Here is a 14,910-nt window from a genome sequence, read left to right on the forward strand (position 1 = left end):
GAGGTCACCTTTCTAGGGACATTGATTCCCCTGCTTGTTAATGTCCAACATTATTTCACTATGCCTAAGAAATATTTTGCCCATCTTGCATGGGATTGTGATGTCAATAGAGCCGCTTCATTTTTATGCAGTGAGCAAGTTTATTTATCTTTATAACATGTTTTTAGGGGCACAACCAAATTTTTTTTATGTGAGGTTAAATGATAATTCTAAAATTTTAACAGGAACCAAAATATAATTTTTCAAAGTTTTAGGACCGTGTTGGTCCAGGCCCAGCGTGTTCCACACGATGATATTAATGCCATTTATTTTTATGCTCGTGTTTGTAAGGACATTGTGACACACAGATACTGATTACATAGTGACAGTCTTTTGACGCTTCCATAACGTTTTCCATACTCCATACATGGTCCCAGCTGCCGCTTTCTTTTACGTTATAACGTTGAATAATTTAATTGAAAGGTTTCAACTTTGCATTATCAAAAGAGTATAAACAGTTCAGCAGCTTTCATGGAATTTTAAAACCATGAAAAATTCCAAGCATTCACACACCATAATTATTGTTCAATCACAACAAAGTTTATTTAAAATATTTGACATTTTAATGTCATATATTTTAATACCAGGCATTCAATAAGAATCAAAATTAATTCACTTGACTGCCCATTTTGCATATAGTTTAATAGGTTGAACAAAAAGGGTTCAAACTAAACTAGTTTTTTGTTATACCATGAAAAGTTTGGGGCTGTTTTTATAAATTTCTTTTCCAATGGAAAACTGTGGGACGAGATCAGAGGGACGTGTCTCTTGCTGTCAATGCGGTGACATTGGCCGCGCGACCTCGAATGAATGAATACCTCACCACACCAGGCGAGAGAGAGAGAGAGAGAGGGAGCGAGAGAGAGTGAGAGAGGAGGCCCCATCCTCCCTCGTCCTCCTCCTCGTCTCCTTCGTCGCTCTTTCCTCTTCGTGCGCGTTTCTCATTGATCTTCTTCCTTCCTCATTTTACTTCTGAAATTGACGTGTGCCGTTCCTAAGCTCGTTGACTCTCATTATTCACGTTAATTGTTTGGATTTGTTGCTTCCTCTTCATTTTATTTCATTCTCCGAGCTTTTGAGAAGACACTCCTCTGCTTTTTAGCTACGCCCCATCTTTTGCCTCGCTTTTGGTTCTGGAATTCATCACTATCTGGAAAAGGTGCGTAGATCCTTCGTAACTTTGCTTTATTTCAAATTTAGTTGAAATAAACCGGGATTTTGTTGATTGTTTCCTTTTTCTGGTTTTGATTCGATCGCAGAACCGGGAAGGAGGAGTGGCTTCTGGCTGAATCCATCGTTGAAGAATTTCATTTGTGAAAGAATGCTTCGGGCTTGACTGATAGAAATTTGAGCTGTGCCATTGATCGATTGGATATTCGCTGCCGATCGGGATGGAGAATTATCACTCGTTTAATCCGAATTACAGACCCTATTACCCTCCCCCTCCTGGGGCCTATCCTGGATATCCGATGCCGCCGGCGCCTCCGAACGCCTATTCTCCTTACCCTCCGTACGGGATTCCCCACCCTCACGTTCATTCACCTCCGCAGCAGCATGTATTCCACCATTCCGGGCCCCTATTCCCTTACCCAAACTCTAATCCTCACCCGCCACCTAGTTTCCATTCGAACTCTCTTCCGACGTCGTTGAATTTCGGTTACCCGCACAATGTCCAGCAACAGGGGAGTCTTCAGAACGTTTCTGAGTCCTATCAGTACTACCATCACAGTTCTCCTCCACATCCTCCCCCAGAACGTATTCATTCTCATCAAGCGAACAATTCTTTATCTCCAAATTCGTCAATTCACCGGCCTCCGACCCCTTCAACGTCTTCTTCTTCGCAGCTCTACCCGATCGAGGACGTACTGGCTTCCTGCCACTTGTCTGATGATCGTCCTACACCTGGAACTCTTTCTACTTCTACCTCGTTCAGTGGATTTCAGCATCAGGATTTGGGACCAGCACGCCCTGGGATTTATGGGTACCCCAATTATTCCTTCCCTTCGGCTTCTGATGCGTCGCAGCATGGTGTAAGCCAGCAGATAGTTCCCTACTCGCCTTCAAAAGCTTCTCTCAAAGTGCTTTTGTTGCATGGCAGCCTTGATATCCATATCTACGAAGCGAGAAACTTGCCCAACATGGATATGTTCTCGAAGACCCTAAGTGATCTCTTCGGAAGAAGGGTTTCCAAACTTGCCAATAAGATCGACGAGCATATGCCTGGCTCCATAACGAGCGACCCTTACGTTTCTGTTTGTGTATCAAACGCTGTGGTTGCTAGAACTTATGTGGTCTCCAATAATGAAAACCCAGTTTGGAACCAGCATTCTCGCGTCCCCGTTGCCCATCATGCTGCGGAGGTGCAGTTCATCGTTAAGGACAGTGACATGATTGGTTCTCAGCTCATCGGAATCGTTTCGATTCCGGCGGAGCAGATCTACTCAGGCGCGAGAGTCGAGGGATCGTTTCCCATCCTTGGCCTCAACAAGAAGCCTTGCAAATCTGGAGCCACTTTGAGAATCTCGATTCAGTATATACCCATGGAGGAGCAGACTCTATACAATCTTGGAGTTGGTGGGCCAGACCACAAAGGAATTCCTGGTACATATTTCCCTCTGAGGAAGGGTGGAAGGGTGACTCTGTATCAGGACGCGCACGTACCGGATGGTTCTCTTCCGGCTTTGAGACTTGAGGGAGATGCCCACTACCACCATGGCAAGTGTTGGAGGGACATCTTCGAAGCGGTAAAGCAGGCTCGTCGGCTGATCTATATTACCGGGTGGTCGGTGTATCACATGGTTAGATTGGTCCGAGATGCAGATTACTACTCTGATACTCTGGGAGAGATTTTGAGGGCCAAGTCACAGGAAGGTGTCAGAGTTTTGCTTCTAGTGTGGGATGATCCTACTTCAAGGCGCATTTTGGGTTTCCAAACGGTATGAATATTAAGCAGTTAAGGGGGTGGGGCCTGCACAGTCACATGTATCGATATGCACTTAGCACAAAACGATTCGATTTGTTTCTATCATGTATGATTATAATTCAACTCGTACGTAACGATAGCTCTGCAACACTGATGGAGGATAGAACCTTGTTCGTAGTTTTTCTCGATGGTATTAGGCAAGATTGTCTGTCGTATATCCAGAAGCATGGGCCACAAAGACATTGGTTCCATTTTTTCCTGCTTGTTCTTGACACTATTGGAGAACTAAGTGAATGGAGATTTCCTCGAAGAGTGAATTTGTTTGGAAAATGTCATCAAGTTATTATTTTGTTTTTTGTTTTTTTAAAATACTGGAATTCAACTTCTTACTAGAGTTTATATTCGCTGAAGTTACCTAAGATTCATCTAAAATTCTAAAATGTCATGAGACGTGATACTTAAGTCATGCTGCATTCTAACTTGAATTCTTATTGGAGTTTTAGCTTATAGAGCTTATATTGGTGGATGGACGTTACTGTCATTTAAAAAAAAAAAAAAAATTAATGATTGTATGTTATAGTTACTATTGCTTATCCTATGCAGGATGGTCTAATGGCAACCCATGATGAGGAGACGAAAAAGTTTTTCAAGCATTCATCAGTACGTGTGTTGCTCTGTCCTCGGTCTGCAGGAAAGCGTCACAGTTGGGCCAAACAACAGGTGATTTTTAAGTGACGAAACTATCTGTTGTTGATCCTGTTAGTTGCTTATACCTCTTTTTTCGCTTTGAAGCAAATAGTATTCCATGTCTAAGATGTCAGTAATTAGGTCATTGAACCAGCGCATACTTCAATACCTGTTGGCTATGACCTATGAACAACATCATATTTCTCCCAGGCCTCCTAAAATGCCACTTATGGCACATTCAGTATAGAACCTTCAGTTGTCTGGTGTAAGACTATTCGTACTCTTGTAGGAAGTTATCCGACTATACATACTCCAGTAGGAACCCTTGTTAAAACTTGACTAAGACAAACTGAGTAGTGCCCAAGATCTTCACAAAATGCAAAGTTAGTAATGAAAAAAGAAGGCAAAAAAGGCACACCAAGCAAGAAGACAGAATTCATGCTGTTCAGAGGCCAAATGCGTCCCTACATCCTGTTAGTCTTGGACAAGGACCGAGACTTGTATCTCACTTTCCTTGTTAATCCCCCTGCTTTATATCTCAGTAGGTAGGAAGTGCCTTGAGCAAATGTTTACGAATGGTGGATCGGGTGGGTCAGTTAGGTGTAATAAACCCCATCACCTGAGCAGTCATATATATACTTCTCATGGATGGGGATTGATGTTTGGTAGGCTTGTAACAACGGGTGCATCAGTAGTAGCTGACACTTACACACAGAACGGTGATCCAAAGCTTTACTGAATATGGAGAATTACACATGAGTAGAATGCTCACCCCAAGATAAACAAATTCTCTCTTGCAATAACTGTCTCACTTTTCCCTCGCATACATGCCACCACTTCTCTCCCTTATACTGAAACTGAAAATTAATATAACTATCCACTCTTCATGGTTCCATGAGAAGTGGGGACTGATAACTACCCACTCTCCATGTTCCCATGAGAAAGAGAAATTGAAACTACCCACTCCCCCACGTGTACATGAGAATGGAAACCATTCACCCATGTTTAGCATGGACGATGAGCCATAACAGGACCAACTATATCTCCTTTGTTGACCAGTTTACTGTCTGCTGGTTAAAATATAAAGAGCAACTTAACTTCTTCCACCTTTCTGAAATTTTAGGAAAGGACCAGGCCATCGTGATGTGGACATTGGCTATGAAGGAACTGTGAGAAAATATGCAAGTCATTCTCAGTCTGATATAAATGTGATGCTTGTAAAGTGTTCATTAGATTCTCTCTCTCTGTCTGTCTGTCTCTCTCTCTCTCTGTGAATGATGTCCAACTGCTGGACTTGGTAAGGCTAGTTACAAAACCTTCAAGCAGCTGCATGACTTTCCCCTAACTGCTTTGGCCCTCATTTGGTGTCTACTAATTCTCTGCTAAAGGCATAGGAAAGTAGGAAACATTTGTTGGTTTTTAACAAGTTGTTTATGAGTTACCGGAAGGTATAATATTCAGGTTGGAGTTCGGTCAGCATATATTAGTTGAACCTGAGCTGGAAATATTCATTGCAGTTCATTTTATTTGTTTCCAGGAAACGGGGGCCATCTATACTCATCATCAGAAATCGGTAGTCTTGGATGCTGATGCTGGTAATGGCAAGAGAAAGATTATTGCCTTTGTTGGAGGGCTTGATTTATGTGACGGGCGATATGATACTCCAACGCATTCATTGTTCAGGACATTACAAACCACACATAGAGAAGACTATCATAATCCAACTTTTCCAGTAATTATTTTCTGCTTCTTTTTCTCTTGCAGGACATATTTTGATGCCATGATTGCCATTGACGAAGTGAAATGTTCATTGTCTGTTAGGGTCCGAGTTTCTTCTCATTGTGGCATATAATGACATCATTTTGATTGTTCGCCTCTATGCATTTACGTGGTAATACTGCTGAACATATTATTGCCTGGAAATCACAGGTGGAAGTTGTATCACCTCATAAATATGTTCTTCATGGTGTTTTTACTAGGAGTTGGATCATGAATCATGTATTTTTTTCAAAAGAAAGCCTTCTTGGTTGTTAGACCATCAAGTTTTGTTACTGCGGTGATTGGTTTCTAAACGACTTGAAAAGATACTTGTTTGTTTCAATATTCAAAACCCTTTTTTTAGGACAAGCCACACTCGTCATGTTCCATTTAGTTGATAAAGGATTTAAATAGAGAAATTGGAAACTAGAGAAAAGTTGATTTCTTTGTAGTAGCTTTATAGCTGCATGAGCACTAAATATTTTTGTGTTTAAATTAAAAATGGCAAGACTCATAAAAGCTCTAATATAATTATTCTTCATGCACATATAACATAATCCAGCAATCCTTTTGATTGATGGTTTCTGACAGTCTCATTTTATAACGTCTATACTACTTAAAGCAGATAATTGATTTCCCAAGTTGAAAGTATTTGTTTATGCACTTGTGCACCCTTTCCCCTAACTGCCAAAGCATCTCGGTAGCTTAAGAAAAGGCTTTGGTGTACCATTCATAATGCACAAAGATTTGAGTCTTTGGTTTATTCATGCATTACCAGATGTCAAATGATGTTCATCTAATGATGATGAACTATCTGTAAGCTTCATCTTACTAACTTTATAATCAGGTTATTCATTTTTCCCTTAAACCTGGTCCTTTACAGGCAGATGTGACATCTCCACGGGAGCCATGGCATGATTTACACTGCAGACTTGATGGTCCTGCTGCTTATGATGTCTTAACCAATTTTGAAGAAAGATGGTCAAAATCATCAAAGCCCCATGGTATAGAAAAGCTTAAAAGGGCTGAGGATGATTCATTACTTAATCTTTCAAGGATACCTGATATACTTAAAATGGCAGAAGCTCCTTGCTTGGATGAAAATGACCCAGAGGCATGGCATGTACAGGTTGGTTAACCGTTCCAGGAATGCAATTTGCAAGGTGTCACTTGCAGATCATCCTATATGAATATTTGCAATTTTATGTTTCATTTCCTTATTGTTTTTTATTTCCTTAAACATTGCAGATCTTCCGTTCAATTGACTCCAATTCTGTTAAAGGATTTCCAAAGGACCCAAGACAAGCTATGAAATCGGTATTTGATTTGTTACTCTTTTGGATGGATGGCTTAGGTTACCAACTTAATTCTGCTAAGAGTCTAAGATGAATTCTCTACGTGACAGAATTTGACATGTGGGAAAAATGTGATGATTGATATGAGCATACATACAGCATATGTTGAAGCCATTCGAGCTGCACAACATTTCATTTATATTGAGAATCAGTATTTCATTGGGTCCTCATTCAACTGGTCTGCTCACAATGATCTAGGTATGTTTTAGCCTAGCTATTACTCCGCACCATATATAAAGGCTCTAAGAAGGCAGTTCTGTTCCATTTACAAGAAAAGTCTTTTGTTGAGGCCTAAACCATGCATATTGCAATATCATGTTTCTCTGACAACCCTATCATACTTCATTTTTAATATTAAACTGTTTCATGGTTGCCTTCTACGTAAATTGGCCAAAATATTAGAAATACTACGTATCCAGTAAAGATGATGCTTCTGTTGACTGTACTCTTGAATAGATGATACTTATCATACACTCTTCAGGTCTATAGATCCTTTTTCTATAAATTGTTGTTGTCCAACCTGTAGCTGTCTGTACTAATTCCATTTTTATTCATTGTTTACATTTGGAACATCAAATTTCTTTTACTGCATGGCCAGTATAATAATTGGATTATCTTTTTCCCGTCCTTGCTGATTACTTAATTCATTTTTCTTTGACTTTGTTAATCATTTGGAGCAGGTGCTAATAACCTAATACCTATGGAAATAGCACTGAAAATTGCAAAAAAAATCAAAGCAAATGAAAGATTTTCTGCTTATATTGTAATTCCAATGTGGCCTGAAGGTGTGCCTACTGGGAATGCTACGCAAAGGATTCTTTATTGGCAGGTATCTACTTTTTCTTATTCCTGATGACTTTGACTTTCCACTGTACCAAACCCGCTTGGGGCTCCTCTGGTGACTTCGAAAGTTAGGTGTTGAACATGTTATGGGGCTGCACCAATCTGTGTTCCTTTATTACATTACATGAGTCTTGTATTGCTTTGGAACATTTGGCCACTCTGCATGATACATATATTTTGTGCTAAGCATTCGTTTCTGCCATTTTTGTTCATATGTGCAGCGTCAAACAATGCAGATGATGTATGATACCATTTACAAGGCTCTGGAAGAAGCAAACCTTGACAAGACATATCATCCACGAGATTACTTGACTTTCTTCTGCCTTGGAAACCGTGAGGTGGAAGATGGGTGTAGGATATTATCACCAACAGCTGCTCCAGCAAACACCCCTCAAGTAACCTTTAATCCTTCTCTCTGTGTTACAACGTTTTAAATTTTTCTCTAGGTTAAAAGTTTTGGCTTCCTGTGGTGCTTTAAGCTGCAAACCTTGTATCAGTTAACATAAATTTTATTACTTAGGCACTTGCTCAGAAGAATGGTCGCTTCATGATCTATGTCCATTCTAAAGGAATGATAGTGGATGATGAGTATGTAATTTTGGGCTCAGCAAATATCAACCAGCGATCAATGGATGGTACAAGAGATTCAGAGATTGCAATGGGTGCTTATCAACCTCACCATACTTGGGCAAGAAAATTTTCTAATCCACGTGGGCAGGTAAATGTTTGTAACATATTTAATAAATTATGTGCTTGCCTTTCTATGTATGTTCCTTGGTATTTCACTATTTCTTATCACGTCAAAAAATTACTACTGTAAGTGCGATTGAAGTTGCAGCCCAAAAATATAGATATGACATGAAACGAGTTAGGTCAGGGACAAAAATTAGACCTCTTGAATTCTTTAAAAAAAAAAAAACTTTCAACAGAATATTAACATTTTATTATAATTATAAAAAAGTAATCTAATTTGAAGGAGCTTAAATCAAGTTATTTCTATGAAGAACATTAATTTTTCTACTACTAAGATTTTGATGGTCTAAGAACCATTCATTTTTTTATTATCATAGAAAGATCGAATGATTACTTACTTTATGCTTCTGATCAAAACATTGTTAAGATCATAATGAGGTAAGATTGTACAACAAGGTTTTTTTAACAATCAATTTTAAAGGTTCTGGATCTTGTACCTGGCCTAATAGCCTGGGCCCTGGGATATACCAATTACTCATATCTGGGATATAAGATTGAACAAACTTAGCAACTAACAAGCTATGATTCTATCAATGATTCAACAAAAGAGAAAGAAGATTGTCAGTTGCTGACCCAACCATGCCCACACCTGAGTTCTGTCAACCTTTTTGAAGAGTCTGTGTTACGTAGACATGAGTCTGCACGAGGGGACCGTTTTCTGAGTTTTTACACATAATTATTATTAGGAATTCTAAGAAGTATAAACCATTAAAATATTGGAATAGTGCCTCCAGCTAAATCATCATGTTGTAGCAGATCCTTTTGCCACCAGACACGGTCAAGGTGGCCTTGTGCCTGTGACATGTTTGATGCGTTGTCCGTTCTGAAGCAGCAAAAGGCTTCTCTTAGAGTATTTATCCTGACAATAAGCCTCTGATATCTCCTTGATAACAGGTGGCCTTTTGATTTTTTTTTTTCTCTCTATAACCTTGTCTTTTCCAGGATGGCACCACTCTCCTTTTTACCCCCAAGGCATATTTGGTTCTTCTGGATAGGGGCACCATCTTTTGGTGGTTTTTTATGTTGACAATCCTAAATTCGGTTTCTAGATTATGCATTACATGAGTAGATCAGATATTGCCACAGCTTGTTGGCAATCAAATTCGGCTTCTAGTTTCTGCATTACATGAATAGATCAGATATTGCTACACCTTGCTGAAAATGTCATCCGTTTGTATTTACAGCTGTTAATGACTTTCTGCTGTTTGCAGATCTATGGCTACCGTATGTCCCTCTGGGCAGAGCACCTTGGCATACTGGAAGACTGTTTTAGACATCCAGAGAGTCTGGGATGTATCAGAAGGGTCAACCATATGGCGGAGTTGAACTGGAAACAGTTTGCGTCCGATCAGGTGACGGAGATGAGAGGGCATCTTATGAGATACCCAGTTGAGGTGGACTCCAGAGGCAAGGTGAAGGCTCTTCCTGGCTGTGAAACGTTCCCCGATTGTGGAGGGACCATTTTGGGAAGCTTCATGATGGTCCAAGAAAACCTTACCGTGTAAGAAAAATAAAGAGGGAAGTATAGCACTGTCTTTTGTACTTGCTCAGTTCTCCTTGTAAATTGTTGTTATTCATAACGCATTATTTCTTTGATTCGTTAGTCCAATGCGTTTGTAAATGTATTCCAATAATATCCAATCAGAAAAAATGATTCATGCCAAAGTTTACCCGTTGCTTCTGAACCCTTTTTCATACTCGTCTTTCTTATGGGCCATCGACATATCCAGCAGTAATTGATGGATAATAGGTCCCCAACATTATAGCCAAATTAATACACAAAGCGGGGGTTTTGTATCACTTGTAACCTAGAGCTTCTGGTAACAGTTAGCTCATCTCTTTCGTTACATGTTCAGGCGATCAGTTCATCTATATTGTTCATAGTCCCCTCTTAACAGAGATCAACAAGCACTGACTCGGAGTTGCAGTGACGGCCGAGTCCGTCCTCGTCGTTTTACTTAAGCTTTTCTCATCAGTTCTCGACATTTTAACCAAAAAAAATTGTGATTCAAGTGCTGCCTATATTAATTGAGGCTACTCTGTTCCTTCGAATCCAATCTTTATGAATCGCTTGTCAATTTGATTTCGGGATGTAACGATCTCATTAAAACTGTGATGTAATTAATTGTTTACAATCTCTCTCTCTCTCTCTCTCTACTGTTAAAACGATCAGAAAAACCTCCGACGGAGGCGCTTCGTCGCAGCGGCGGACGCTAGGAACCCCACGCCTACGCAGACGGCGACGAACCCGACGTCCAGCCACCTCATCTCCTCCTCCACCTCCATCTCCTTCTCCTCGCAATCCCACATCTCCTCCTTCCACAACTCCTCCTCCCACACCTCCCCTTCCCCTTCCCCTTCCCCTTCTCCCTCCGGTATGTCCTCGAGCGCCGTGGTCGCTCTCCTCCTCCTGCGCCACTCGCTTTTCCTCATCTCCACCCTCTCCCTCATGGCGCCCGTTCCTCTCCGCTCCTCCGTCACCCACACCTCCGCCTCAGCCACATCGAACCCCAGCGGCGCCTCCATCTCGCATCGGCTCCGCGTCCTCCATGCCCCGTCCTCCCTCCAGAAGCTCCCGCTCAGCACCCTCTCCTCCCACGCATACACCTCGAAGCTCACCCCCTCGCTCGCCCGCACCTTCTCCGAGCTCCCAAAGCACGCAGCCCCTTCGCCGTCCTCCCGCCTCTCCAGCGCGATAAACGTTCCTGCTTCCGGCCGGATCGCCTGGCCGTTCACCTCGAGTACGGAGTGTCCGTTGCGGGGGATGTACAGAAGAGTTAGGGTGCTAGGAAGGAGACGGCGCTCGGCCTTGGGCACCGCCAGGCGGATTTGGAATTGCTGGACCTGGAGGCACTCCCTCCGCTCCCGGAACCCAGGGTCTTCAACTAACGATCGGCACATTTCTCGTCGGAATTTCGCGTTTTCGTCGTGCACGCCACTCACATTGAACGGAGTCGTCTGCCTTCAAAAAGCTATCTTAAAAGAGCCAGTGGGAAAAATCCAGTGGACGTGACTGGGGAAGATACAATGGAAGCAGTTCCCGCCGGCGGCGCCGCTTGGTTTTGAACACCCGCCAGAATCGCGCACACGGTTTTGGCGCCGCGATGTCGGCGTCGTGCGACCAATACAAACCTCGTCTTGACGCTTGCGTATTATGCCTTTTTACGCTGAGAGGGTCGGAGAGTACGGTAAGCTCAAGCCCCTCAAAATTTGTCATTTGCCCCATAATATTTTCACGAAATACCGAACTGATCGCTCTTAACTTTTGGTGTAGGCCCAGCAGTTTGCTAACAAACTTGGTACTGCTCATTGGATTTTGGATCTATTTACGTGGATCTGATGAAGAGATACGGGGTCTGGTTACTAATCGAATTCAGACCAGAATGCAATTTCATCACTAATTCAGGTTCTAGTCCGAGTCCGGTTGACAGAAATCCGGTAAAAACCAATGAAATTTTATGCCAGTCTGATCCAAAGAGAAGTTCTAAGATGTAGGATCTGAATTCAAAGTCCAACTTACTATGCATATAAACCGATTAAGTTGGAGGATTTAAAAGTTTTATTACATTTTTTTGTATAGGCCAAATCGATCCCTGGGATCCATATCAGTCAATACAAATGCTTAATTCTATTTTTTAATTTTTTTAAAGACAATAACTAATTGTGAATGGCCGATACATGCCAATATATTGCAAAAACGGCGTGTCGTCGAGGATTCAAAAGCGATACAAAAACCGATTCCTATAACCAGCCAGGGTTCCGAATCTACAGTGAACGGGCTGGCTAATTTAGCGAATGAACTTAGTCGACCAAAAAAATGCTACTATATTTATTTGTTGAAACAACGAATAAAAAAATAAACAGCAAAAAAACTTTTTATATACTTAGGAGTTATAAAAAATATTGAATAATGTAAAGATGTGGAAGCCCTGCATAGCTGCACCATTAGTTCTATTTCGGAAAGTTAACTGCCAAGAAGTTCTTCATGGACGATAATTTAAGTTATAAGATGCATCTCATGTACTTCGTCGCATTAAAGAAATTGTGCTTATTAAAATGCTATAATTTACTTATGAGGCCGAAGTTCACTTTCAAAGCGCAGGTACATTTTTTTTTTTTTTCTTTACTTGAAAAGTCAGGGCGCACAAAGTTCACTTTTAAACCCCATTTACAATTTAACAAGGTATTTTTAAAATAATGCACAATAAAGAAACATATTTGAAACTGTATCATCTTATCGTTTAACAATTCGGATGGCTATGAAAAGCAGAGTTAAAAGGTCCAATGACCTCAGCGATTTAATTAGAATGCGGAGCACTTTGCATGATTACATCAGAATTAAAGATAGATATATATATATATATCTTTCTCTCAGATGGGCCAAACTAAAAATTTTCAAAAACACAAATATAATTTTTTTTTTTTGGTTCTAAAAGCCATGATCCCTGCCAGCCCCACCTTCCCTCCGCCCCTAGTTTTCATCACATCTTATCAAACAGGTCTTAGATATACCCAGGTGTTTAAGTCTCATTCTAGGCTAACTTGAGGACATGTTTGAGTGACCCAAAGGAGAGCCTCAAAATGGAAGTTTGAGTCACCTAGTTCAAAAGTATATGGTGTATTTCAAACACGAGACTGAGCATCTCTACTTATCTAAAAAATAAAAATCTGCCGCAAGGTGCTGTGGGAAATTGTCGGAATTGAGGTGTCTCATGACACACCACTCAAACACGCCGTGAATATCTTGTTCCTTTGTATAGATACAAATTTTTTGAGACACAGGAGAACTCGGTCTAAAACACTCACGGAAAACACAATAACCTTTCTCCCCAGCGCCCCCAATGGATATCAATTAACTTGGAACTTATAAATTTCATGTTTCTTCATCATAAGACATAAGACATGTTGATAAACTTTGAACGTGTTCATGTTGTTGTTATCAATGTTATTTTCAAATGGACAGTTAAATGTTTCCAAGGAAGTTAGCGCAACAGTTTGGAGTAGGGGATCGTACGCGGTTAGTCTTTATTTTGAGTATCAGGAGTATGCATTGACCTTTTATGCTACAAAAGGAAAATGGGAAAAAGGAAAAGAGATTCACCGATGTGCAAGTTGAAACATAACGAGAGCTACGGCTGTTCAACGAGTTGATTTAACTCGAGCTTGACTCGAATTCGCTTGATAAACTTGACTCGAACTCGTCTCATTTATTAAACGAGTCGAGTTCGAGTTAAGAAATGAACTCAACAACCTAAAACGAATCGAGCTCGAGTTACATGGGCTCGGCTCAGTTAAACTCGGTTAAGCTCAAGAAAAAATATATATAAAATAAGTCTCATAAAATTATCAAAAGAAGTAGATTGATCAAATGAGTATACAAGTGGGAGGTTCCATGTTCAAGCCTATATGCTGCCTCTTTGGTTAATAAATAAATTTTTTTTTTAATGAAATGCTTGGCTCGGCTCAAGCCAATCTTTGGCTCGAGCTGAATCGAGCCGAGTTTGAGTTTTAAGGACTCAAGCCGAGTCGAGCTCGAGCTAATAAAATTGAACTCGAGTCGGGCTTGTGTCAAGTTCGAGTTCCTTTCAAGACAAATGAGTCAAGTTCAAGCTGGCAGCCTTAGCGAGAGCGAGAGCCCAGGCAGAAAGCAAGTCCTATATCTTTAAGAGGGCAAAAGATTCAGTGGGAGCTGCCGCTTGTTTTTGCTGGGTGGTGGGTTTTTGTCGCTCACCAGAAACCGACAGTTAAATGCTAGCTAGATATAATTCTATAACATTCTCAAAAATATGATGGGGTTCTTCTGTAACATAAATTTAAAAATATATGTTACGCAATATTCTTTCTACCAAACACTTTTAATGGATTTATCGAAGGAATCAAACACTTCGTCAACATGAAACTCTACTACCTTAGGAAACTCTGCTGCAGCTTCTGTCATAAAGGTGAAAAAATAAAGCACCTTTAGACTGAAAGCTCAAGCCATAAGTACGCTTGTTATGAAGACAAAATTGCACATGCATGCCCTGAACTGATCAGAATTGAGAACTAAGTTGCCTAGATCAAACACCAACCTGTTCTTGAACGTGAGTTCTCAGTAATTCCTTTTGATCATTTTGGAGATGAATTATGTCACAGGACCAAAACCACTCGCTGCAATAATTCATGTCCACCAAGATGCTGCTACCTGTCCTATTTGTCCTCCATCATTGATGTTGTTTGCTCCGCAACAAATCTGTCCTTTTCCAGTCATGAATCTTGTCCCCACCCGCTTTTATCTGGATGGGGCGGTCTAGTTATTGCATCATCAACGAAAATGATAAGCTTGCTCAATAATTTTACAAGGACAAACATCTATTTCAGACTGTTCATTTTCTTCTTTTTAGATTGTTCATCAGCCTTTCGGGAGTCAATAAACAACCTTACGCATGCAAACAGACAGATTATGCCATTTGAAGCTTTATTTATATGTCATAGTTATTTGTTTTTAAATGGTTTTGTGCATAGTGCTTTTTTTTTTTTGAAAAAAATGGCCGTTTAAAACTAAAAACACGC

The 14,910-nt window shown here is 40.6% G+C and overlaps 2 protein-coding genes across 2 annotated transcripts; one reads left to right on the top strand and one right to left on the bottom strand.

The window, feature by feature from the left end:
- The first annotated feature begins 821 nt into the window (after positions 1–821).
- Positions 822–10,023, top strand: LOC116262022 (phospholipase D gamma 1-like). The gene is made up of 11 exons (XM_031641019.2): positions 822–1,198; positions 1,299–2,975; positions 3,566–3,682; positions 5,187–5,381; positions 6,291–6,536; positions 6,656–6,724; positions 6,813–6,960; positions 7,443–7,591; positions 7,827–8,000; positions 8,126–8,323; positions 9,570–10,023. Exons 2-11 carry the CDS (start codon positions 1,431–1,433, stop codon positions 9,861–9,863), a joined length of 3,135 nt encoding a protein of 1,044 aa, XP_031496879.1. The 5' UTR covers positions 822–1,198; positions 1,299–1,430; the 3' UTR covers positions 9,864–10,023.
- Positions 10,024–10,385: 362 nt separating this feature from the next.
- On the bottom strand, positions 10,386–11,401 carry LOC116263067 (uncharacterized protein At1g01500). Its single transcript, XM_031642649.2, has one exon. It carries the CDS (start codon positions 11,257–11,259, stop codon positions 10,528–10,530), a length of 732 nt encoding a protein of 243 aa, XP_031498509.1. The 5' UTR covers positions 11,260–11,401; the 3' UTR covers positions 10,386–10,527.
- Positions 11,402–14,910: the final 3,509 nt, after the last annotated feature.

Source organism: Nymphaea colorata, chromosome 10 (assembly GCF_008831285.2).
Source record: "Nymphaea colorata isolate Beijing-Zhang1983 chromosome 10, ASM883128v2, whole genome shotgun sequence".
Classification (NCBI taxonomy): Eukaryota; Viridiplantae; Streptophyta; class Magnoliopsida; order Nymphaeales; family Nymphaeaceae; genus Nymphaea; species Nymphaea colorata.

Bases quoted from the DNA above. Each gene is read 5' to 3' on its own strand.
- LOC116262022 (XM_031641019.2), top strand. From the start codon at position 1,431: ATGGAGAATTATCACTCGTTTAATCCGAATTACAGACCCTATTACCCT. The intron at 6,961-7,442 runs GTATGTTTTAGC...CATTTGGAGCAG, and splicing joins GTCTGCTCACAATGATCTAG to GTGCTAATAACCTAATACCT. The intron at 7,592-7,826 runs GTATCTACTTTT...TCATATGTGCAG, and splicing joins AAAGGATTCTTTATTGGCAG to CGTCAAACAATGCAGATGAT.
- LOC116263067 (XM_031642649.2), bottom strand. From the start codon at position 11,259: ATGTGCCGATCGTTAGTTGAAGACCCTGGGTTCCGGGAGCGGAGGGAG.